We start from the raw sequence: 25,995 nt of genomic DNA on the forward strand, positions 1-25,995 counted from the left end.
TACAGCCCCAGCCCTTACAACCTTTTGTTTATGCAAGCATATATTATAACCTTGAGCTACATCTTCAACCCCATTTACCATATTTTGAGTATAGTCATCCCTCAGTATCCATGGAGAATTTATTACAGCTTACTAGGCTACTGAAATTTGCAGATTATCAAATCCCTTACACATAATGATGTAATATGTGAACAGCCTCCCTTAGACTCAATCATCTCTAGGCAACTTGTAATACCTGATGCAATGTAAATGGTATGGAAATAGTTGTTACGCTGTTGTTTAGAGAATGATGACAAGGAAAAAAACTCTGTACTTGTTCATTATAGATGCATTACACAGGGCCATATGCATGATAGGCAAAAAGAAAAAAGTTCTACCACTGACCTACAAACCTCAAAATACCTTTTATTTTTTTTTAATATTTAATTTTTAGTTTTAGGTGGACACAATATCTTTATTTATTTATTTTTTAATGTGGTGCTAAGGATCCAACCCAATGCCTCACGCATGCCAGGCAAGCGCACTACCTACCACTTGAGCCACATCCCAAGCCCCTAAAAACATCTTTAAAAAATTTTTTTCCATATGCTGTTGGTTGAATCTGCAGATGCAGAACTTGCAAAAAAAAAAAAAAAAAAACAGGGCCAACTAACCTTCTTCTGTTGTGCATAGCACCCCACTTCTATTACTCTATATTTTCCAAGGATGAAAGTGAAGGCAGAAAGGTTTGGTGACATGGCTAAAGGATGCCCAGTTGGAAAGGGGCCAAGAAGGCATTTCAGATGAGATCAGGTACTTTCAGGGTGGTATGGCTGTAGGCCCAAGAAGGCATTTCAATGCACGTCTCCTCGACTCCAAAGTCCTCAGTCTCTACCCGGTACTGGTACTGACCTCTCTGAATGCTGTCTTTTTTGTTTGTTTGTTTGTTTTTTTAAATGTTTTAAATTTGTTCTAATTAGTTGTATGCTGACTTTTGCCTGGATGATTTGAATCTGGTTTTTCCTCACCTCCAGCTCATATTTCCTCACCTCCAGCTCACACCTGCCTCCAACATAGCTCCTCACCCCACCTACTTTTTTCCACCTGCCCAGCTTTCAATTCCCATCAGCAATCATCTGGGTCACAGCAGTCCAGCCAAGCAGCTCCCCAGTTCCAGTCCCGCTTCCTAGACACATTGTTTCCCCCTACAGGGGACAGAAGGCTCTTGTGAACCTTCTTGTCATGCCCCCTCTTCAAGAATCCTCCTTCGTAAGATCAAGGCCAGCCTGGGTAACATAGCAAGACTGTGTCTCAAAAAATAAAAAGCACTGGGGATGTAGCTCAGTGGTAAAGTGCTCCTGGGTTCAATCCCCAGGACCAAAAAACAAACCATAAACAAAAGCCAAGGTAACTAACAGGATACTACTACAATGGTCCAAACATTGTGGTGGACTGCACTCAGGTGGTCACATGTGGAATGTGAAAGAAAGCAAGGAGTCAAAGAGGAGGGGTAAGTGAGGGTGGGAAGAGGGAAGGGAGAAAAAAAAAAAAAAAAGAAAACCAACAAGGCAAGGGTGCAATGTCACAAACTTTCCTTTAGAGGCGCCCACTGCTTGATCCTGATGTGAGCTTGGCATGTGGATTGCATTCTTTGTGTATTCTTGCACTGAAAAGTCAATAAGAAAAGGCTACCCTGGGGGAGCATGAGTTCTGAGACTTCTGATTCTCTGTGCAGTCAGAATGGCACTGGCACTGTGGTCCTGAGCCTAAGGATAGCTGCTGAGGAAAAGCTGCAGGTGTGGGGTATGGGCAATAATATTTCACAATGCTCAGACAAGGGTGTAAAAACACCCTAATAAAACAGATCTGTTGTCAGGTGCTGTGGTGCACACCTGTAAGACAGGAGACAGGGGGATCAAGAGTTCCAAGCCAGCGTTAGCAAAAGCGAGGTGCTAAGCAACTCAGTGAGACCCTGTCTCTAAATAAAATACAAAATAGGGCTGGGGATGTGACTCAGTGGTCCAGTGCTCCTGAGTTCAATCCCAGGTACCTCCCCCCAAAACCCCCCCCCCAAAAAAAAAAAAAACCAGACCTGTCAAACAGATGGTTGATGTGTGTATCTGAACTTCTGATAATTTCAAGCTGGAAGCATGCAAATTATTATTATTATTTTTTTTTTTGGTACGGAGATTGAACCCAGGGGGAGTTTTACCATTGAGCCACATCGCGGGCCCTTTGCAGTTTTTGAAACTCTCTTGTTAAGTTGCCCAGGCTGTGCTCAAACTTGTCCCTGTCTGAACAGCAAGAGAAGCTAAGATTAGAGGCATGTGCCACTGCACCTGGCTCTATCTGTATATTATTGGGAATTGAACCTAGGGACACTTTATCACTGAGTTACATCTCCAGATCCATGTTTTTATTTATTTATGTATTTATTTATTTATTCATTTATTTTCTGTATCGAGGATTCAACATATAGGGCACTTAACCACTGAGCCACATCCCCAGCCCATTTTTGTATTTTATTTGGAGACAGGGTTTCACTGAGTTGCTTAGCACCTTGCTAAGTTGCTGAGGCTGGCTTGCAACTCCTGATTCTCTAGCCTCAGCTTCCCAAGCAGCTGGGATTACAGGCATGTGCCACGTGCCCAGGCCCATGGTTTTCGTTTATTTGCACCAGGGATTGAACACTGGGGCGCTTAATTGCTGAGCCACATCCCCATCCCCTTCTATGTTTGATTTTGAGGCAGGGTTTCACTAAATTGCTGAGGGTGTTGCTAAGTGGCTGAGGCTGGCCTTGAACTGGCAATCCTCCAGCCTCAGCCTCCCAAGTTGCTGCAATTACGGACATGATTCAGTTTATTTCTGGGTTGGTGTCTTTTTCTCTATCAAGTTCTTTCAACAGGATATTAATCTCTGTCCTCAACCACACCTTGTGGCTTCAAGATCAGAAAAAAAGCCCAGGCTTCATGCTCCATTGACCCTAATTTTGGTGAATACTCTCTTTTTAATATATTTTTAATTGCAGATGGACACAATATTTTTACATAGTTCTGAGGATAAAAACCACAGGTGCTATGCAAGAATTCTATCCCTGAGGTGAAGTACAACTCCAGCCCCTGGTGAATTACTCTTAATATGTTTGGGCACTGGGCCTAGTTTTGGAGTCAGGCAGGAGGATCTGCCATTTGAACTACAGAGTGAGCAAGGAAAAGGAATTGTTCTCTAAAGCAGTGTGGTCATCCTATGTCCATCCTGAGATGAAAGGAAGGCAGCAGCAGTCTAGCTTTCAAGGGGAGTTCTGGGTATGATCAGGAACTCTCCTGTAATCTTCAAAGATGAGGAAGGCAATGGATGGAGGGGAGTGTTGTTAATGAGGTTGGCAGCACCCTCAATGGAGGACAGCAAGAGCAGGGGCTGGATTTGTCAAACTAATGAGAGTGAGGTGGGAAAAGCAGAAGGGGGAACAACCAGATGGCAGGGAGTGTCTTGTAAGGCAAGAAGATGATAAGAGAAGTGCGATACATATAGGGGACTGTTAATCCTGGGGCAGTGGAAATCAAGGACAGTGGTAGGAGGCTGGTCAGGGTAGGGATGCAGGGAGGAGAGAGGGCAGATGGCATCCTGCATCTTTTATGGTGGCCAAGGAGTAACATGGACAGGGAGCAATGCTGGATGTGACTCATCAGTTTGGGCTGAAAACCTTTTACCAACCTGCGCCCAGGGGATTTTTTTGGGGGGGAGGTATAAGGGATTCAACCCATGGATGCTTAACTACTGAGCTACAAAACCATCCCCCCTCAGCCTTTTTTGAGACAGGGTCTCACTAAGTTGCTTAGGATCTTGCTAAACTGCCGAGGCTGGCTTTGAACTTATGATCTTCCTGCCTCAGCCTTCTGAGTTACTGGAATTACAGGTGTGCAGCACCTTGCCTATTCCTTTCTTGACATTTCTAACTCAGCCCAGTGGGTCTTATAAAAGTGCAAGTTGGCCTGGCATAGTGGTGCAGGCCTGTAACTCCAACTACTCAGGAGGCTAAGTCAGCCTCAGCAACTTAGTGAGACCCTTCCCTGAAGTAAAATATAAAGGTCTGGGATGTAACTCTGTGCTAGAGCACTTACCTAGCATGAATGAGGCCTTGGATTTAAACTCCAGTATCAAAGAAAAGACTAGGAAGGATGGGGTACCAGTCAATAGGTATCAATGATAAGCATGACTGCTTTTTCAAGAACCTGCTCCTTGCCAGGTACTCAAGCAATTCCTTAAGGTTTGAATAACTACAGATTAGTCCTGGGCTCCTCATGGAGGAGATTCTGGTTTGATCCAAGGTCTGTGCTTAAGACTGTGATCTACCTTCTCTTAATTGGGTTTGCAGGCCCCTTTGATGGGAGCTGCTTTATAGTATAGCTACCGCTTGAGCCACATCCCCAGCCCCATCAACAGCATTTTCTTCAGAAGGAAAAAAGAAACATAAAAGTTAGGAAAAGAAAACAATGAGGGGGCTGGAGATGTGGCTCAAGCGGTAGCGCACTCTTTTGGCATGCGTGCTGCCCGGGTTCGATCCTCAGCACCACATACAAACAAAGATGCTGTACTCCCCGATAACTAAATAATAAATATTAAAAAAAAGAAAACAATGAGAACAAAAATATTTTCTTCAGAAATGTTAACAGGAGGTTCTCTGAAAAAGGCCTATAGGCTTGGGAGTCAAACTAGAAACTATTCTTGTTCTGCCACTTGGTAGCGCTGTTAGTTTAGGCAAGTTCCTTCCAGTGTAAAAAAGAGGTATTGTTGGTCTTTCTTCAAATAAGATCATGTATGTTAAAAACAACCTAGGTTCTGTTATTACCATTCATTATCATCAGTGTCCTTGAAACATCTGTAAGTGCTGGGGATTGAACCCAGAGCCTTGTATATATGAAGCAAGCACTCTAACAACTGAGCTACATCCCCAGCCTTCACATTTTCTTTTAATCTAGAAGTTTATTTGAATGAGATGATCTCTGAAACACATCAAATGAACCAAAACTGTCAGAGGTACTCATCGTCTATTATTTGTGTGGAAAACATCAATAATTCCTGTAGAGAAAAATTTTTACAATGGCTGCCAAGAGAAAGGAGTCCTGGGTGCCTGAGGGAGATTGACTTTACTCTTTCATCTTTTTGCCCATTTGACACTTCATATTATGTGAATATATGATCTACTAAAAATTCTTTAATCTCAGACATACGGGGACAAGGCAAGATCCTATCTCAAAAAATAAAAAACACAAAATCTTAAGTAAAGTGTAAATAATACAAAAGCAGTAGGCACAGCAGGCATCCATTTGGGTAATCATATTTTTTATTTTTACACATTATGTTCTTAATAAAAGAACATGTTCTTTTTTTTTTTTTTTTTTTTAAAGAGAGAGTGAGAGAGGGGGGAGAGAGAGAATTTTTAATATTTATTTTTTAGTTCTCGGCGGACACAATATCTTTGTTGGTGTGTGGTGCTGAGGATCGAACCCCGGCCGCACGCATGCGAGGCGAGCGCGCTACCGCTTGAGCCACATCCCCAGCCTAAAGAACATGTTCTTAAATATCATTTTGGGAGATTCATTCTGCACAAATAACTGTGCCGATGCTTTATTTTACTTTAACAAGATAGGAAGGTTCAATGCCTTGGTCACACCGGGAACTCAAACCCAGGACAAGGACTTGATTCTACTTAAAAAAAAAAAAAAAAAACAGAATTTAGAAACAAGATCTCCCTGTATTGCTTTGGGTCCTGCTAAGTTGCTAAGGCTGGCTTTGAACTCATGACCCTCCTGCCTTAGCCTCCCAAGCCACTGGGATTACAGGCATGTGCCACCGCACCTGAAGATCCATTATTAAAACGTTTTTGCTCGTTTCCCTACGTCCCCAAATCTTCTCACCTTCTTCAGCAACTTAAAAAAAGTATTTTTAGTTGTAGTTGGATACAATACTTTTATTTTTATGCGGTGTTGAGGATCAAACCCAGTGCCTCACACGTGCGAGGGAACCGCTCTGCTACTGAGCTAAAACCCCAGATCCCTTAGCCAACTCTTTACTCCGAATCCTGACCCAAATAAGCATGGCATTTGTCATCTTTTTTTTTTTTTTTTTGGCCATACGATTTATTTTTTTTAGTCATACATGACAGCAGAATGCATTTTGACATATACATACATGGAATGTACATACATCAATTATAATGTCTATTCTATTGCATCTGTCACCTTTCTAGCTATAGCCACTATTCCTGTTGAGCTCCCAAAGGACCCTGGACCTGAGCCGGGGTGTTTAAGTACATTCGGTTGTGAAGACTTGGCCACACAACGCTAGGAAGGTACCGGGTCACCAGTGCCTTTACTTTGGGGCCCAAGCGCACCCGGGCTAAATGTCCTGAGTCTCAGCCTGCCTCTTCAAAGAACGGCGCCGAGCCCCGCAGTGCGGTCTTCACCTGTGTGGCCCTGTCTGTCCAAACTGCCAAAGGGGTGGGAGGGCTGCAGGATCTCGTCCAACTCATCTCCGGTCTTTGGCGGCTCGGGGCGGGAAAGACCAGCGGGCTCTACAAGGAGGAAGGTTTTGGTACCAAAGAAGTGGGGCGCCCTGCAGCGCCGGTCTGGGCTTGATTTACAGGATCGAGGGACTCGGTCCGGATTTTCCTCATACACATCTTTTCGTCTTCGTCTGCAGCAGAACATGGGAAGAAGGCAGCCTCCCTCCCTGGGGGCCGAATCCCCACGGGACAGCGTTTCTAGCACAGAAGACACACATGTGCCAGACATTCGGAGGCATTTTCGTCTACGAACTCCTAGAGACCGACTAAGATGGGAGCCGCGCAGCCGCGGGAAGGTCGGGTCCCTCCGTGTATCACGTGGCAACAACTGCTCGAAAACCGCCATTGTAAAAAAAGGTCGATCTTGTCACGTGACGCAGGCCTACCAATACAGAAAAAAAGAAAACGCCGAAGAATTTGTCACATGGAAAAGGCGGCTTTTGCATCCGCAAGTGTCACGTGACAAAGCAAATACGTCAAAGGGGTGGGACCAGCACGAGAGACACGTGACCACCCAGAGATTATATTCCAATCACGTGACCAGAACACACCTCCTTCTCTTTCCGCCCCTCCCTCTTATTCCGGCTGGGTTTACGTCGAGAGAAAAGCGACGAAAGGGCGGGGCTTCGGCCGGTCACGTGCTCCCGCACCTCCCCGGCGCGCGCGCCCGCCCGCCCGCCCGCTCGCCCCCGGCCCCGGCTCCTCCTCCCTCCTCTTCTCGCCATTGCAGTTGGACTCAGCCGCCCGGCGCGCACCGCGTGGCTTTAGGGGGGAGACCCCGGTGGGCTGTGGCAGGAGGGAGGCGGCGGCGGCTGCGAACGGGGAAGGGGACGCCGACAAGGTAAGCGTCAGTGTGGCCGCGGCCAGGCCCACTCCCGCCTCTGCCCCTCCGCCCCGCCTGTTCTCCCTCTTAGCACGGTCCCAGTTGAGCGGTTGCGGTGACAAGGCTGGTGACTTCTGGTGCCTCTTGCTTGCTTTTGGCTCCCGGGTCCAGACATCCAATGCCTTTCTCCTTTGCCGGCCTCGCTCCCGCGCTCGGCCGTTACTCTCCCCCATTGTGCCGAAGAAACAAAATGGCGGCGGCGGTGGCGGCGAGGACCCAGTGCGCGCGCATCCTCCCCCCCACTTCGTGGCCCCTCGGCCCGCTTCGGCGCCTCTCGCGGGGGGTGCGCGCGCACTGGACCCTCGGTTGCCGCCTCTCCCGGGCTGGGCTTTGTCTGTCGCTACGCCGGGCGCACGCGCGCACGTGCCTAGAGCACACACCCCCTCCGGTTCTGAGCATCCAGGCAGGGACGGACCCCCCCCCCCCCCCGCTTTTTCACCCTCTCCTCTTTGTCCCAGGCTCTTTCTGGGTTCCTGGAGGAGCACAGGTTTCTAAGGCGGGAAACGTCGCCTCCATTGTCCTCACAGGGTGAGGAGAGACGGATTCCCCCTTAACGTAAACCTTTTCTCTAGACCTATTACGGAGGAAGCCTTTGTGGGTTCGTCGTGTCCCCAAATCTCTGGTCCAGAGGCCTTCACGAGGTAGTGGCCAAACTTAGGATTTAAGATGGCTCGTTCTTTGGATCAGGTGGTTTTCATTGATGTTGAATGTTTTCCAGATTGTTTAGGATTAGCATCCTACCCCCAAACGGAGATGTGATGTGATTCTTGGGGACTGTTATCTGCAAAACTGGGACCCAAACGTGCGTTCTTAAATCCTTTTCTACCTTTATTTTCTCAAGTAGCTGAGCAGTTGAGATTCTTGAGGTTAACCATGAGGTTCTAATCCAGTTAATCTGCAACCTGGATGAATTATTTGTGCTATATGATGACCTGCAAGTACTTCCGCTGTTATTGACCAAATTTGGGAAGAGTAAGCTTACTTTTCTCACTATTTCCAAAATTGCTTGCAAGTTGCTATTTAGGGACATGATGGATCAACAAGAAAGTATCATTTTTCGGTGATAAACCTCCCTTTTCTGGATACAGGTACTTCAGTGATTCTGAATCTTTCTGGTTGTTCAAGATTTTGTGGTCTCTACAGAGAGTGGTATGATAGCATATTTAGGGTCTAGGAAAATGAGACTTGCTATCTGAATGTAGGACTTAAATTTAGGATTTTACACTGTCTTTTCCTCAGGTATTTGTGATTGGGACCCTCCATGGATTGCTCACACTGCTGCCACTATGCTTTGTGTGTCCTCTCCTGGGATATGGCCACGCCACCATATCAGACTGTGAAGAAAGTGTGTAGACCTGAGCCTCATGTACAGCTGGAAAGAGGAAGGGAAAAGGCCTAGGAAGCTGACAGGTGTTACTGAACCTGCCCAGTAGTGCTGGGGTCTTTGCATTTAAGCTGTCTCTTGGCTGTTTGGAGAGCCCCAGCACCCTGAGATTTGTGAATGGAATGGAACAAGCCCTAGTGTTGTCTGCAGTATTTTATTGCTCCGATTGGAGGCTAGTGATTACTTACTTCCAAGGCTTGCCCTTGCAAACACTGGATGCTGACTTATCAGAGCTTCTGTCTTCTAGGAGCTTGGACATCATATTCTTTTTGTAGCTGAAAGGTGCCTGATTTACAGTTTTTGTTTCTCCTGACATCACTTGTTTATGTACATAACTTTAGAACCTATAAGCAAGAATTCATTTAGCTTGTTCTGGTATTCTTAAGAGTTTCACAGGCTTATTGTATTCCTGATTGTGAAGAATCTAAATTTGTTGTTCCTTATTTTTCTTCCTTTTTGTTTTTAATCCTGTATTGGGGTTTGAACCTAGGTCTTATGATAGGCAAATATTCTATCACTTAGGTCCTGATTTTTCTTTAATTCTTCCTGACAATAAGACATTGACAAGAGCAGCTACTAAGACTTTGATCTCACAGATGTGCTTTTTTCAGGATCTCTGGAGAAGGCCTTCAGGTAGGACCAGGTGGAGCCAGTGCTGGGAATGGGCCTTCTGTAAGTTGATCTCTTTCCTTTGGGTAAACCATAGGCAGCATCTTTAGGCTCTAGAAAGATGTAGAATTTAGAATTTTTTTTTTTTTCCTGAAAAAGGCATTAGATGTTTTCTTTGGGGTGAGGCAGCTCTCTCTTACCTCTTTCACCCTTCTTTCAAGTGCCTTCCAGTCACCCCTCATGGCCTCACGGGAGTGATTTCTTTCCCCAAGAAATTTGAATTTTTATAAGCCTCTTGGCCTTGGTGTCCTGCTACATTTTGTCAGCAAGTTAAGTCCACCTTTTGCAGTTGTGAAAGATGGGTAATGTCACCATCTAGTGTTAGCATGAATGGCCCAGGAACTTACGGGATCCCTTTATTTTGATCTTGCTTTGATTGAAACTTCTCAGCAATTTGGTTTTTTTCTAGGTTTTGTATATTGGGCCCTTGTATTTTAGCAAAGTCCCAAGAGAGAGAGATTTGGTTACTGTTAATAGTGGGTTGGAGTTACAGGAAACACAGTGAGTGAAGTGAGCTTTGGGCTCTATAATGATGATGTGGACTTCAGTTTTCTGCTGTAGCATTTGGCGGTTTTATCCAAAACAAGTAGGTTATCTCTCTGCTTTAATATTTAGAATAAGTGCTGAAATCATAGTGAAGGCAGATGTGTGTAAGGGAACCTTGTATTTTTAAAAATTGTCTATGGTAGGGGCTGGGATTGTGGCTCAGCAGTAGAGCGCTCGCCTAGCACAGGCAGGACCCGGGTTCAATCCTCAGCACCACATAAAAATAAAATGCATTGTGGTGTGTCCATCTACACCAAAAAATAAATATTTTAAAAAAATTGTCTTTGGTAGTTACCTTTTTTCCTGTGACAACACAGAGGTGATCCCTTTATAAATAACAATTGGAAATTTAAACATTTTAAGTAAGTGCTGTTTTTCAGATGTCTTGAGAAATATCCAGTTGAAAAAAATATTTTTCCTGTTGCTCATAAAATGTCTAACAGGGCTGGGGTTGTGGCTCAGTAGTAGAACACTTGCCTAGCATGTGCGAGGCACTGGGTTTGATTCTCAGCCCTGCATGTAAATAAATGAATAAAAGATCCATTAACATCTGAAAAACAATGTCTATGTAACAAAGACTGAAAATGTAACTGTGTATGTTGATGAGGATGGAACCCAGGGGCCCATTGAATCTGAGGCAAGTGCTCTGCCCAAAGATGTAACTAGTTTTAAAACCAAAATGTGTATACTACCTAAGGGCCATGTTCTTTAGACCATTTATGATCACCAGGGATCATTTAGTTATGAAGTTGAATGTATCTTTTTTATTAAAGTGAGTAAACTTGCTTCAGATTATTTTTACAATTTTAGTAATAATGAGAATGACCCTGCTGGCAATTTGAAACACATAATTTGTCTTGAACTTGCCAAACAGCTGTCTTTCTTTTTTTTTTCTCTTTTGCAGCAATCTCTGAGCTACATCCCCAGCTCTTGTTATTCTATTTTGATACAGGGTCTTACTGATTGCTCAGGGTGGCCTTAAACTATTGGGCTCAAGTGATCCTCCTGCTTCTGTCTCCAGTAATTTATAATTTATTTTAAAAAATCTAACCCAGGCCTGGGGTTGTGGCTCAGTGGTAGAGCACTTGCCTAGCATGTATGAGGCACTGGATTCGATTCTCAGCACCACATATAAACAAAGATTCATCAATAACTAATAAAAAACATTAAAAAAAACCTAACCCACGAACATGTGTAATCTCAGCTACCCTGGAAACTAAGGCAGGTGCATCAGGAACCGAGGAGCTCATGGCCATCCATAGACTCAATATTAAGGGAAAAAAATGTCAAAAACATGGAAACAAACAGCTCAGGTTCATAGGAGAATTTAATAATCATTTGATCCATAGGTACAGTGCAGTATCTTCATAGGAGGGAATAATTGTTGACCAGTTAAATGTGGAGGTTCTGTGGACTGCCTAGTGATGATAACTACAGTTTCGCAAAGCAAACTGTATAAACTAACATAAGGGGAGAGCAGGAATTAAATGAATTTTGGTGAAATTACTTAAGTCTTTTTCTTTTAATTTTGGGGGTTGAACCCAGAAGTGCTATACCACTGAGTCACATCCCCGTCCCTTTTTTTTTAAATTTATTTTTTAGTTGTAATTGGAAACGGTACCTTTATTTCACTTATTTATTCTTAGGTGGTGCTGAGGATCGAACCCAGGGTCGTGCATGTGCAAGGCAAGCTCTCAACCCCAGCTCCCCCAGCCCTTTTTGTGTTTTGAGACAGGGTCTCACCAAGTTTTTAGGGTCTTGCTGAGTTGCTGGGATTACAGCTTCTTCCTCTGCACACCATATGAGTCTCTTTAATCCCCCCCACCCCAAGTTATTTATTTATTTATTTTTTTAAAGAGAGAGAGAGAATTTTTAATATTTATTTTTTAGTTCTCGGCGGACACAACATCTTTGTTGGTATGTGGTGATGAGGATTGAACCCGGGTCGCACGCACGCCAGGCGAGTGCGCTACCGCTTGAGCCACATCCCCAGCCCCTATTTATTTATTTTTTAATATTTGTTTTTTAGTTGTAGTTGGACACAATAGCTTTATTTTTATGTGGTGCTGAGGATCGAACCCAGGGCGTTGCACGTGGTATGCAAGCGCTCCACCACTGAGCCACAACCCTGCCCCCAAATTATTTATCTTTTTTGCAGTGCTGGTAACAGAACCCAGAGCCTCAAGTTTGCTAATAAGCAAGTGCTGTACTACTGGGCTAACCCTCAGGTCTGCTTTTTAAAATCCAAGGTTGCAACTTGGAAAACAGTTTAGCAGTTTTTTTATAAAACTGAACTGGCAACTGGGACTGAGGTGGTAGCTCAGTGGTAGATCACTTGCCTAGCATGTGCAAGGCCCTGGGTTCAATCCCCAGCACCCCAAAATACTAACTAGCTACTACTATGTGATAGAGCAATTACACTCTTGAAAACATACATATTCATAGTAGCTCTAAGAGTCAGGATCTGGGGGCTGGGGTTATGGCTCAGCGGTAGAGCATTCGCCTCGCATGTGCAAGGCCCTGGGTTTGATCCTCAGCACCACATTAAAAACAACAACAACAACCCAGATGTCCTTCAGTATGTGAATGGTTAAACAAACATTAGCACATGCATCCTAATGAATATTATTTAGCAACAAAAGAACTCTATTGAGTGAAATAAGGAAATATGAAAGGTTGCATAGTCTACAATACCATTTATATGCCATTCTCTGTGTGTGCTGAGGATTGAACCCAGGGCCTTGCACATGCTAAGCAAGGTGCATGGTAAGAACTTGCTTTACCACTGAGATAACACCCTCATTCCTCTGTGACTTTTTTTAATTTTTGGTATCTGGGATTGAACCCAGGGTGCTTAACCACTGAGCCACATCCCTAGCTCTTCTTACTTTTTATTTTGAGACAGTCTCACTAAGTTGCTGTGGGTTTCACTAATTTGCTGAAGTTGATCTCCAATTTGCTGTCCTCCTGCCTCAGCCTCCTGAGTCACTGGGATGATAGGCCTGTGCAGCCATGTCCAATTTTGTGCTGACATTCTTAAAATGACAAAATACAAAATGGTTGATTGGATTAGTGGTTGCCAGGGGCTAGGGAGTTGAAAAGGCTAGAGAAGGTTGAAAAGTGGATTTAAGCACAGAGCAGCAGGAGGGATCCTTGTGTCTTGGGGGCATTTTCTATACTTTTGACTGTTTCAGTGTCTTATATTGATTAAGCTATTGTGCTATAATATTTTTGCAAGGCATTACCACTGGAGTATTAGAGTAGTGTTTTTTTTTTTTTTTTTTTTTTTTTTTTTGGTAATATGAAAGATTGAACCTAGGTCCTAGGGGCCTGGACCACTAAACTACATCTGTAGCCCTTTACATTTTTATTATTTATTGGTACCAGGGATCAAACCCAGGGTTGTTTTAGAACTGAGCTACATCCCAGCCCTTTTTTTATTTTTTATTTTGAGATGGGTTCTTGCTAAGCTGCTGAGCCTGATCTCTTGGTTCAGCCTCCATAGTCACTGGAATTACACACGTGTCACCACTTGACACTAAAAATGGAGGAAGGAAATAAACTTGAAGGTGATAGTCCTTTAAATAGAAAATATTAGAAGTAGTAGTTTATTCCTAATCTTTTTTTAAAAAAATATCTTTATGTGGTGCTGAGGATTGAACCAGTGCCTCACACATGTGAGGCAGGCAGGCACTCTACCTCTGAGCTATAGCTCCTATTCCTAACTTTTGACCTGTTGGTCAGTAGAAACATTGTTGCAGGCAGAACCAGGAACAATTGAGTTATACTTTAAATTTGTGGTGGATTATTCAATTTCTCAAGAGTAGCACAGAATTTAGATTAGCATCATCTGGCTGGGTTGATTTGTATAAAATTGCTTTCCATATGTTCTTGATGATGTGAAACTATAAAAAGTTTAAGGAATCACTGAGAGTAGCTCGTTTGTATCATTTTACTTCAGAGCCCAGGATGGGCTAGCTTTAGAGACATCCAGAAGCTGGCTTGAGTCCATGCAAATTTTAAAACCTAATTCAGTCTTTTTAAGATGGATATCCACTTCAAGACCATCTCCCAGAGTCACTGGGAAGGTTTTTAAGATTTTGTGAAACACGGTGGCAAATAGGTGGGCCATGCCTGTTTATTCATTCTCCAAACATTTGTTGATAAGTGTGCCAACTTGGGTATGCTTTTTCCCAGCTGCAAGTTCCTTGAACTTCATATTGTAGTCAGTGAGGTTAGGAAGAAGGCTATCACATCCTAGGCATAAAGGTTTTGTGGTTTTACATCTTACTCTGCATGCTGTGGGTGGGCTGGTTTCAGGAACAAAAGAAAGATACCAATTCCTGCATGTTAGAATATGCAAACCACATGCAAAACATGTTTAAAATCCTGGTGCTTCACTTACCACTTTTACCTGCCTTGGGGGCCCCCCCCCCCCTTTCATGAGGCTGGTCTTGCTAGTGCAGAGCTGAGTCATGACCATGGTTACAGGAGCAGCTTTTGTGGAGGTAGATTGCTAGGGGGCAGTGGAGGCTTGTGTATAGGTGGGTGCTGTGGGCTTCCCTCCTTTATTGTTCATTCCTTAAAAATCTCTTGAGAAGGAGGTTGGTGCTCACCTTGAAGACTCTGGAGTCAGTTCATGAGATGGAATCCCTGGTGTTCAAGGCCAGGTCAGCTGTCTTTTTTTTTTTTTTTTTTTTTTTGTACACAATACATTTATTTTTATGTGGTGCTGAGGATCGAACCTAGGACCTCGCACATGCTACTGTGAGCGCTCTACCACCGAGCCACAACCCCAGGCCCAAGTCAGCTGTCTTAACTGACAGATCTGGAGTCAAAACTAGATCTTGATGCTAGTTTTGTTGACTTGCAAAGAAGAATAGCTCGAGTCCTTTAAATAGAAAATATTAGAAGCAGTTTATTCCTAATCAGTTAATGAGTACTCTTACTTGCTTTGTTCCTCTGATTCAGAAGGCATCACCACAGTGACCTGGTCTAAAGAAGGAGGGCCCAGGGATCAATGGACTATAGGCAGGCGAGGTGTGGTGGCCATACCAGCTGAATAGAGCCTAATGAGTTACTTCAAGGGTCCTGTGGTGCACCTGTCTACTGGAGGAGAGGATGAAGTGAGGCAGCCCCCTGTAGCCAAGACTTGCCTACGTTTCTGTTCAACAGGGAACACAGCAGACAGAAAACTTAACATATGCAGGCTCTTTTTTTTTTTTTTTTTTTGGTACCAGGGATTGAACTCAGGCACTCAACCCCTGATCCACATCACATCCCCAGCCCTATTTTGTATTTTATTTAGAGACAGAACAGAGTCTCACTGAGTTGCTTAGCACCTCGCCAAATTGCTGAGGCTGGCTTTGAACTCGAGTTTCTCCTGCCTCAGCCTCCTAATAAGTAGCTGGGATTACAGGTAGGCACACTGTGCCTGGCCAGGCCATGTGTTTCTGGGACATGTGCTGTGCTTGAGGCATGTTAATAGATGGTGGGGGTTCTTTTTTCTGTTTTTATTCTCTATTTGGGAGTGAATCCAAAGGTGCATTGCCATTGAGTACATCTCCAGCCCTTTTCAGATTTTTTTTTTTAAGAGGGGGACAGAGAGAATTTTAATATTTATTTTTTAGTTTTTGGCGGACACAACATCTTTGTTTTGTATGTGGTGCTGAGGATCGAACCCAGGCCGCTCGCATGCCAGGCGAGCGCGCTACCGCTTGAGCCACATCCCCAGCCTCCTTTTTAGATTTTGAGACGAGAGTCTTGCTAAGCTGCCCATGTTGGTCTCAAACTTTGTGATTCTCCTGCCTCAGCCTCCCTAGCAGCTGGGATTACAGATGAGAGTTAGCTGCACCTGGCTATGGGGTGATATTTTGACTCAGTGAATGTCATTCCCTACTAGTGGAAGAGTGGTTTTCTATTCAGGACTCTTGCTGCCTGTCAAATGGTATTTTTAGAGGTTTTGCATCAGCTGGGGGGTGGGTGGGCAATGTTTTCTCTTGCTTTTAACAATACTCAGAATATAGTGTAGCATTTTTTAAAAATATCTATGGATTAAGGGATTTGTATAAATTTAATGTGTTAACCGTTTTAATTGTCTTACGTTTAAACATATTTATAACACTGTTACAAAGAGAAAGTAAGAGAAGGGTGACAAAAGTGAGCACCTACCTTTACACACAGCTTCGGTTATGCTATTGACTTTTTTGTGTGTGTGCTGGGGATTGAACCTAGGGCCTTGTGCATGCTAGACAAGCTCTGTACCAACTGAGCTATATCCCCAGCTCATTGATTAAGCCTGTGTCTCACACCTTGTCCACTATCTGTATATTCTGTTTATCCTTTAGTAACTTTTTAAAAATATTTTTTTAGATATACGTGGGCACAATATCTTTTTTTTTCCTTTTTTTTAAAGGGGGGGGAGAGATTTTTTTTTTAATATTTATTTTTTAGTTTTTGGTGGACACATCTTTATTTTATTTTTATATGGTGCTGAGGATCGAACCCAGCACCCTGCGCATGCCAGGTGAGCGGGCTACCGCTTGAGGCATATCCCCAGCCAGGGCACAATATCTTTATTTTGCTTTTTTATTTTTATGTGGTGCTGAGGACTGAACCCAGGTCTGAACCCAGGTCTCACACATATGAGGCGAGTGTTCTACCACTGAGCCACAACCCAGCCCAGTTACTTTACTTTTTATGGTGTATTTCAATCTAAATAGCAGCACAAAGTTGAAGTCTTCCGTCTGTGGCTTAGCTGGAGTTGTTTTTTGTTGGGGAGTACTACTGGGGATTGAACCCAGGGGTGCTTTACCACTGAGCTGTAATCCCCATCTTTTAAAATTTTATTTTGAGGCAGGGTCTCATCAAGTTGCCTAGCTTTCAACTTGTGCTTCTCTTACCTCAGTCTCCCAAGTAGCTGGGTTTATAGGTATGCAGCATTGTGCTGGCTGTTTCAGTAGTTTTTTAGGTAATTATTGTTCTTTTTCTTTTTTTCTTTTTTTTTTTAGAGAGAGAGAGAGAGATAGAAAGAATTTTTTAATATTTTATTTTTTAGTTATTGGCGGACACAACATCTTTGTTGGTATGTGGTGCTGAGGATCGAACCCGGGCCGCACGCATGCCAGGTGAGAGCGCTACCGCTTGAGCCACATCCCCAGCCCTGTTCTTTTTCTTTACCCCCTCTCTTCCTTCTGCCCTACCTCACTCCTGCCACCCCAGTACTGGGGAATGAACATAGGGGTGTGCACTACCACTGAGCCACATCCCCAGCTCTTTTTTTTTTTTTTTTTTTTAATTATCTGATACTGGGGATTGAACTTTTGTGCTCAACCACTGGATCATATCCCCAGCCCTTTTTTCCCTTTCTTTTTTTGTTGGACACAATATATTATTTATTTATTTTTATGTGGTGCTGAGCCTCAAATCCAGGACCTCAAACATGCTAGGAGAGTGCTCTACCGCTGAGCCACAACCCCAGCCCCCTTTCTTAATTTTTGAGACAGGGTCTTACTAAGCAGCTTAGGACCTCAGCCTCCCAAGTCACTGGGATTATAGGTGTGTGCCACCACACCAAATCTTTTTTTGTTTTTTATTCTGAGACAGGTCTTCCTAAATTGCCTGAGCTGGCTCAAATTTGCCAATCCTCCTGCCTCAGCCCCCAAAGTGATAGGGGATTACAGGTGTGTGCCACTGTGGCTGCCTCCTCCCCCTCCCCCCACCCCTGCCTTTTAAAGTTATGTACAGATCTTGAGTGTGCTCTTTAGTGGGTTTTGACCAGTGCATCATCCTGAAAAGCCCTCTCAGGCTCCTTCCCAAAGTGGTCCCTACCACTATCCCCACTCATGGTTCTGAATTTTTTTCTAGTGTTCATTAGTTTTGCCTTTTCTATAACTACTTTAAGAGATTGTACCCAGGGGCATTTAACCATTGAGCCACAATCCCTGCTGTTTTTTTGGTGTGGGAGTTGGGCCCAGTGCCTCACACATGCTGGGCAAGTGCTCCTCTACTACTGAACCACAACCCCAGCTCAATAAATAAATAGGGTTTTAAACTGCGTTCTTCCTCCTCATATTGATGATATTGCAGCATAGATAAGACCAAGCCTGGTGGCCATGTGACAGGACTTGGGAGCTGTCACAGTTTATCATGTAGCTCAGGTGTCTCTTTGTGCTTGTCAGAAAACAGGCTGTGTTTGTTTCGTTTTTTAGTTTATCTGCCATGTCTGCACCTTTGTAGAAGTTTTTTAAGTTTACTCTGCGTTAAAAATGAAACTGGGCTGGGGTTGTGGCTTAGTGGTAGAGCGCTTGCTTGCCTAGCATGTGTGAGGCACTGGGTTCCATCCTCAGCATCACAAAAAATTTTATTTTATTTTATTATTATTATTTTTTTTAATATTTATTTTTTAGTTCTCAGCGGACACAACATCTTTGTTGGTATGTGGTGCTGAGGATCGAACCCGGGCCGCACGCATGCCAGACGAGCACGCTACCGCTTGAGCCACATCCCCAGCCCACAAAAAATTAAAAAAAAAAGGTATTGTGTCTGTCTACAATTAAAAATTATTTAAATAAAACTGTCATGGGGGCTGGGGATGTGGCTCAAGTGGTAGCGGGCTCGCCTGGCATGCGTGCGGCCCGGGTTCAATCCTCAGCACCACATACCAACAAAGATGTTGTGTCCGCCGAGAACTAAGAAAAAATAAATAAATAAATATTCTCTCTCTCTCTCTCTGTCCCCCTCTCTCTCTCACTCTCTCTTAAAAAAAAATACTCTCTCTTTAAAAAAAAAATTAAAAAAAAAAACTGTCATGGAGGGGCTCAGCAGTAGAGCGCTTGCCTAACACGTGCGAGGTGCTGGGTTCGATCCTCAGCACCACATAAAAATAAGTATTGTGTCCAACTACAACTAAAAAAAATATTTTAAAAAACTGTCATGGAGGGGCTGGGGTTGTGGCTTATTGGTAGAACACTTGTCTAGCACATGTGAAGCAGTGGATTCAATCCTCAGCACCACATGAAAACAAATAAAATAAAGGTATTGTGTCCATCTACAACTAAAAAAAAAAAAAGCTGTCATGTGGGCCTGGGTTGTGGCTTAGTGACATCGCACTTGCCTTGCACATGTGAGGCACTGGGTTCGATTCTCAGAACCACATAAAAATGAATAAACAAAATAAAGATATTTTAAAAAAACTGTCATGGAACTTTTAAAACATGCACAAGCGAACCCCAGTATATCCATCTCCCAGCTTCAGCAGCTATCAACTCCCATAGTCTTTGAAACCAGGGGAACTTTACTATTGAGCTACAGTCTCCAGTCCTTTTATTTTTTTGGTATTGGTGATTGAACCCTGGGGTGCTTTACCACTGAGCCACTTCCCTAGCCCGTTTTTCTTTTTATTTTGATACAGGGTCTGTCTAAGTTGTTCAGGGCCTTGTGAAGTTGCTGAGGCTGTGAAGTCTACCTCAGCTCAGACCTTTTATTTATTTTTTTGGTACTAGGGATTGAACCCAGGGGTCTTAAACATTGAGCTACCATCTCTGTTTATTTTTTAAATTTTGAGACAGGGTCTGTTGAGGCTGGTCTTGAATTTAGGATTCTCTTTCTGCAGTCTCCTGAGTAACTGGGACTATAGATATGTGCCACCTTGTCTGATAGGTTCATATGTTTTTAATAATTCTTTTTTTTTTTTAATCGGCTCCTCCCCCCCCCCCCATCCTTTCCTGTATTGGGGCTTGAACTCAGAGGCGCTCTACCACTGAGCCATATCATCAACTCTTTTCAATCTGATATAAGGTCTCCCTCAGTTGCCTAAGCTGGCCAGGTATTTCATCCTCCTTTCTGGAATATTTTAGGGTGAATACTTGGCATGTAATAAATGTATCTGAAATATGTATAAAATAGATAATGATGTTCTTTCCAAACATGACCCCAGTATCATATGTTCCTAGTTGAAAGATTATTCATTATTACAGGACACACTTGGGCAGTTTGCTTATCACTTAATCTGCATCAGTCTGGTAATGTAGATTTTTTTGGGAGTACAATTTGGTCTCCCCCCGCCCCCCAGTAGTTACAGATAAGCAGCATGCTTAGGCAAGCGCTCTGCCACTGAAGTACAGCCCCAGCTCCAAGTTGGTATTATTTTTGAGGTATTTCTGTCATATACTTTTTGTAGGTTGACTCCTGTAATTTTCAGTCTCCCTGCATAGAGTAAAGGGACTACCTCCATGCTGCAGCTGTAGGGAGGAAGCTGCACTGAAACTGTTCAAGAGGGCACAGCTAGTGGCTGTGGGCACAGGGTTTCAGGCTCAGGTTTGTGTGGAAGCTTCCACTTGATTGAGTGGCTCACCAAGGGTCCAGGCCCAGAGAGCAACTAAGCCTCAGACTTGGTCTCCCACTTTTCCCACCCCATGCTCCCTCTGTTGTTTCTTTATCCCTCTCCTCTCATGAAGACTTTAACTCTCCTACATCCTGTTGCTTGACTCTGTGAGGGTGTCACCCACTGTTTTTCCCTAGGTGTTAAGGTTTAGAAACTTACGTGTTTGTAATTCGAATTGCTAGGTAGTCCTGAAGCAACATGAGAAATTCTTGATTTGGTCAGTTATGTTAGGATTTGTTGGTGAAACTGCTTGCTGTTTGTATGATTGAGGGGGAAGGTGGAGTCATCTGGTCTGTGGATGGCTGTTGTTTACTTCTTTGGAAGATTTCAGTATGGGCAGACTGTTTGCAAAGACTGGGAATTGAGTAGGTTGTAGTTGGCATGTTATTTAGTAGAGACCAGAATTGTAATTATAGCCACTTTTATTGTGAAGACTTACATTGTCTGTTTTCATTTGTCTCAACCTCTCTAGAGTTGAGCCCAAAGGAATACCACTTGATGTAGTTGTCATATGTGCCTGTTAATTTTTTAGAAGGTCTTTTGCTTTTCTATAAAACAGAAGCCTTTGGCTCACTCTCGTGCTTGTTTTCCTTCTTTTTGGCACATTTTTAAGGCCTAGAGCTCTTCTAAAGCTCTTTTTTCTTTTTTAAGCACCAAAATTTTGATGAGCTTTTCTGCTTTTTACTTTTTTTTTTTTTTTTGCAGGCTTGTTAATATTCTTGTATATATATTTTGGTCCTGTTGATAGAACCCAGGGCTTCTAAGCATGTGCTCTACCACTGAGCCATACTTATAAAAATTGGTAGACTTGGGGGGCTGGGGATGTGGCTCAAGTGGTAACGCGTTCACCTGGCATGCACGGGGTGCTGGGTTCGATCCTCAGCACCACATAAAATAAAATAAAGATGTTGTGTCCACTGAAAACTGAAAAATAAATATTAAAAAATTCTCTCTCTCTCTTTAAAAAAAAATTGATAGACTTGGGGATGGGGGTGTGACACAGCAGTAAAGCATTTGCCTGATGTGTGCAAGGCACAAGAAAGGAAAAAAGAATGCTTACTGTATGTGAAGAGATGATGAAGGAAGATAGAAAAACGAGTTAAAACTGACTGAGTGTGGGCTGGAAGTCAAACCTGACTTCCAGAAAGTAGCACTTTTCATTTTAAGGGAATTTATAGTTGAGTGCCTTGGTTTAGCACTGGATACTTGAAAACAAAGATGTGTCCTTCTGTGTTAACAGGCCCCTTTGTGAGGCAGCACCCATGTTCTTACTGCCAAATATCTGACTGCTAAAATTAGAAACTATGTATAAAATATATGCAACTAATAAGATTTTCTGGTCTTATAGATAGTTGAAGTATTGATAACACCAAGGAAATCTGTGGCAATTTGAAAAGATAAGCAAAAGTTTGATTTGCAGACACTACAGAAAAAGAAATAAAAATGGTAAGAAAGTTGTGTTTTTGTTTTCTTCATTTATGCGCAAAGATGTTTGTAGTAATTCCCCAAAGCATTTGACTGTTACCATTTTATATTAGACTTTTTAAATTATAAAGTAATGTGTGTCATAATAATTCAAATACAGTAGTCCCCCCTTATCCGCATTTTTGCTTGCCATGGTTTCAGTTACCTGTGGTCCATCGTGGTCCGAACATATTAAATTGAAAATTCCAGAAATAAACAATTCATAGGTTTTAAATTGTGCACCGTCACAATGCCTGCGTCATTCACCTCACTTCATCTCATCACGTAGGCATTGTATCATCATCACTTCATCACAAGAAGAAGAAGGGTGAGTACAGTGCAATAAGATATTTTGAGAGAGTCAACAGTCACAGAACTTAATTACAGTTTTTGTTATAATTGTTATGTTATTGTTTTTAATCTTTTACTTGCCTGATTTACAAATTAAACTTTATATACTTACCTATGTAGAGGAAAAACATAGGATTATGTCGGGTTTGACATGTTGATGGCTTTAGACATCCACTGGGGTCTTCCAATGTATCCCCCGCGGACAAGGGGGACTACTGTAGTATAGAGGTGTATATTGCCCCATTCCTTTTGCTTGGAGAAAACAGCTAAATTTAGTTGTCTAGCTTCCTAGTCCTTCAGTTGTATTCACACAGTCATTTTTTATGTGACTATTTGGAAATGTGCAACTCAAATGAGAAGTGGTGGGTTGCCTAGTCTCTTTACATCATTTTTAGCTTAGTTTTCACATTTCCAGCGTCCAATGCGAATTTTTGTGAATGATGATCGCCATGTGATGGCAAAGCATTCTTCGGTTTATCCAACACAAGAGGAACTGGAGGCAGTGCAGAACATGGTGTCCCACACTGAGCGGGCCCTCAAAGCTGTGTCTGACTGGATTGATGAGCAGGAGAAGGGCAGTGGCGAGCATGCTGAGTCTGACAACATGGATGTGCCCCCAGACGATGAGAGCAAAGAAGGGTCAGGGTAAGTTTGAGATTTTGTGTTGTGAGACAAGTCAGTGTAGAGGTCATCGTCTCTTTTTCCTAAGAAATTCTACCTCTCTGGGTCCTGGCTACACCCACTTCCCACTGAGCCAGGCTTTGGTCTGTCCCTCAGGGAACAGAAGGCAGAACATATGACCAGGACTCTGCGGGGTGTGATGAGGGTTGGCCTTGTGGCAAAAGGCCTTCTCCTGAAGGGAGACTTGGATCTGGAGCTGGTGCTGCTATGTAAGGAGAAGCCCACAACTGCCCTCCTGGACAAGGTGGCTGACAACTTGGCCATCCAGCTCGCTGTAAGTGTTAACACCACCAATGGCCTGGGGTGGGGGCAGGCAGGAGGGTGTAATGGAGGACATGAGGCAAAGGAAAAGGATCATGCAGGCTCCCTCTTATACTTGCATGTGGAGACCTCCTCTGTAGGTAATAGGAAGAATACCACAGAGCAACTGAGGGTCTGTAGGAAGTCACCTGCTGGTGATAATGGTATCCATACATTGCCAGCTAGTAAGGACCTAGTGGTTGTCATGTACAAGGCTGCACAAGATCCATAGCCAGACTCAATTGGATGGGTGGATAGATGATACAAGAATTAATCTTCCTTCCTCAGCCAGACCTGGTTACAGACAGACATTTTATTTTTAAACATTCACTTATTTTTTAAAAATATATTTCTTGTTGTACATGGACACAATACCTTTATTATGTTTTTATGTGGTGCTGAAGATTGAACCCAGTGCCTCCCATGTGCAAGACAAGAGCGCTACCACTGAGCCACACTCCCAGCCTCTCAACATTCATTTATTTGTTCCATTAAAAAAGCATTGTTTGGGGCTGGGGATATAGCTCAGTTGGTAGACTGCTTGCGTCACACGCACAAGGCCATGGGTTCAATCCCTAGCAACACACACACACACACACACACAAAAAGAAACATTGTAGCCTTGCATGGTGGTGCACATTTGTAATCTTCAAGGATTTGGGAGGCTGAGGCAGGAAAATCAGAAAGAAGTTCAAGGCCAATCTAGGCAATTTAGTGAGACCTTGTTTCAAAAAAAAATAGAAAGGATTGGGTTGTAGCTCAGAGGTAGAGTGCTCCCTTGAGTTCAATCCCCAGTAGTAGAAAGAGAGGAAGGAAGGAAAGAAGAAAGAAAGGCAGGCAGGCATAAAGTTAACGTGGTGGCATTCCTATAATCCCTGCTATTTAGTAGGCTGAGGCAGGGAATTGTTAAGAGGTCAACCTGTACATCACTGCCGTATGCTGCCTCTTCAGGATGATCTCTGGATTTAGCTACAAGAAAAGGAAAGAAAAAGAAATTTAAAATGAGCCCTAAGTCTTATTCTGTTGAAATTAAAACATTTTCACTTGTAATCATTTGTTCTTGCACATGGGGCTGATAGTTTGGGATTCAGGACAAAGATCAAAATTGAAATCTGTAATGAGTGTAGTACCTTAGGAACACTTGAGGACCTATTAAAGAGGATGCCCCTATAGTATTTATTTTTAGATTTTTATTTTTATTTTTTTTAATTTTATTTATTTTTTTCATATTTTTTAGTTGTGGTTGGACACAATATTTTATTTATATGTAGTGCTGAGGATCGAACCCAGGGCCTTGCACATATTAGGCAAGCACTCTACTGCTGAGCCACAACCCCAGCCCTTAGTCATAATTTTTAAATTCATTTTACCATTGTGTAAAAAAGTTTTAAGTGTAGCAAATTGGTGTTTTTTTTTTTTTTTTTTTTAAGTTCTTGGCGGACACAACATCTTTGTGTGTGGTGCTGAGGATCGAACCCAGGCCGCACGCATGCCAGGCGAGCGCGCTACCACTTGAGCCACATCCCCAGCCCAAATTGGTGTATTTTTAAAGGAAAAACTTGTAGTCGTTCTTTTTTTTTCCCCCTATGTGGCACTGGAGATTGAACCCATGGCCTTTGGCATTGAGCCCTGGGTTCTTTATTATATCTTGGGGACAGGGTCTTACTAACTTGCTGCAGCTGGCCTTGAACTTGCAATCCTCCTGTCTCAGCTTCCAAAGTTGGGATAATAGGTGTGTGCACCACATCCAGCAAGAGTCTTTCTTTAGAAAAAGTAATGGAGGGGCTGAGATTGTAGCTCAGCGGTAGAGGGCTTGCCTAGCACATGTGAGGCACTGGGTTCGATCCTTAGCACCACATATAAATAAATAAAATAAAAAGGTATTGTGTCCACCTACAACTAAAAAAAATATTTAAGGAAAGAAAAAGGTAGCTGGGCATGGTGGCACACACTTGTAATCCCAGCGGCTCAGGAGGCAGAGACAAGGAGGATTGTGAATTCAAAGCCAACCCCAGCAGTTTACCAAAGGGCTAAGCAACTCAGTGAGACCCTGTCTCTAAATAAAATACAAAATAGGGCTGGGGATATGGCTCATTGGCTGAGTGCCCGTGAGTTCAATCCCTAGTACCTCCCCCCAAAAATTAATAATGAAACAGGGCCTGCCTACAGTCTCCGTAACTCAGGAGGCTGAGGCAAAGAGAATCACAGGTTTGAGGCCAGCCTCAGAAACTTGGCAAGACCCTGCTTAAAATAAGAAGTAAAAGTGGTGAAGTACCTTTTTAGAAAAAAGATAAAATAATTAATATGGGCTTGGGCTGTAGTTGGGTGGTAGAGTTTATGTTGAACATGTGCAAGACTCTTAAGTTCAAAGCCCAGCTCAAAAAAAAAGGAGCTATCTTAATCATTTGAGTGTTATTTTTTTTCCTCAGGGATATTTGGTTGTATCTGGAGACAACAGGGGTGGGGTGGATACTCCCACACCTAATAGATAGGGGACAGGGATGTTGCTGAACATCCTGTGATGCACAGAGCAGCTTTCTTCTCCCTCAACTGAGAGTTTTCAGCCCAAATTGAGCACAATGGCACACGCCTATAATCCTAGCAATTCAAGAGGCTAAGGCAGGATGATGCCAAGTTTGAGAGCAGCCTTGACAATTTAGCAAGATCCTGTCTCAAAATACCTAGGGCTGGGGATCTAACTCGTTGGATTTATTCCCAGTACTGTCCAAAAAGAAAAAAAAAATCAGCCCAGAAGGTTGATTATGCCTAAGTGGATAAATCTTTTTATT

General features: G+C 43.2%; 1 protein-coding gene across 9 annotated transcripts in view; it reads left to right on the forward strand.

The window, feature by feature from the left end:
- The first annotated feature begins 7,225 nt into the window (after positions 1 to 7,225).
- ILF3 (interleukin enhancer binding factor 3) overlaps positions 7,226 to 25,995 on the forward strand; it is a 36,787-nt gene continuing 18,017 nt past the window's right edge. For 2 of the 9 annotated variants that reach the window (XM_081286294.1, XM_081286295.1), the window contains exons 1-5: positions 7,226 to 7,385; positions 21,759 to 21,856; positions 22,164 to 22,202; positions 22,641 to 22,870; positions 23,003 to 23,180. In XM_081286294.1, the coding sequence (XP_081142420.1) occupies positions 21,854 to 21,856; positions 22,164 to 22,202; positions 22,641 to 22,870; positions 23,003 to 23,180 (450 nt within the window). In that variant the 5' untranslated portion in view covers positions 7,226 to 7,385; positions 21,759 to 21,853. Of the gene's footprint in view, positions 7,386 to 9,422; positions 9,484 to 21,758; positions 21,857 to 22,163; positions 22,203 to 22,640; positions 22,871 to 23,002; positions 23,181 to 25,995 lie in introns of all 9 variants that reach the window. The other 7 variants (XM_081286292.1, XM_081286293.1, XM_081286287.1 and 4 more) reach the window with 5 other exon arrangements.

The sequence above is a fragment of the Spermophilus citellus genome (assembly GCF_964194105.1).
Source record: "Spermophilus citellus genome assembly, chromosome: 3".
Classification (NCBI taxonomy): domain Eukaryota; kingdom Metazoa; phylum Chordata; class Mammalia; order Rodentia; family Sciuridae; genus Spermophilus; species Spermophilus citellus.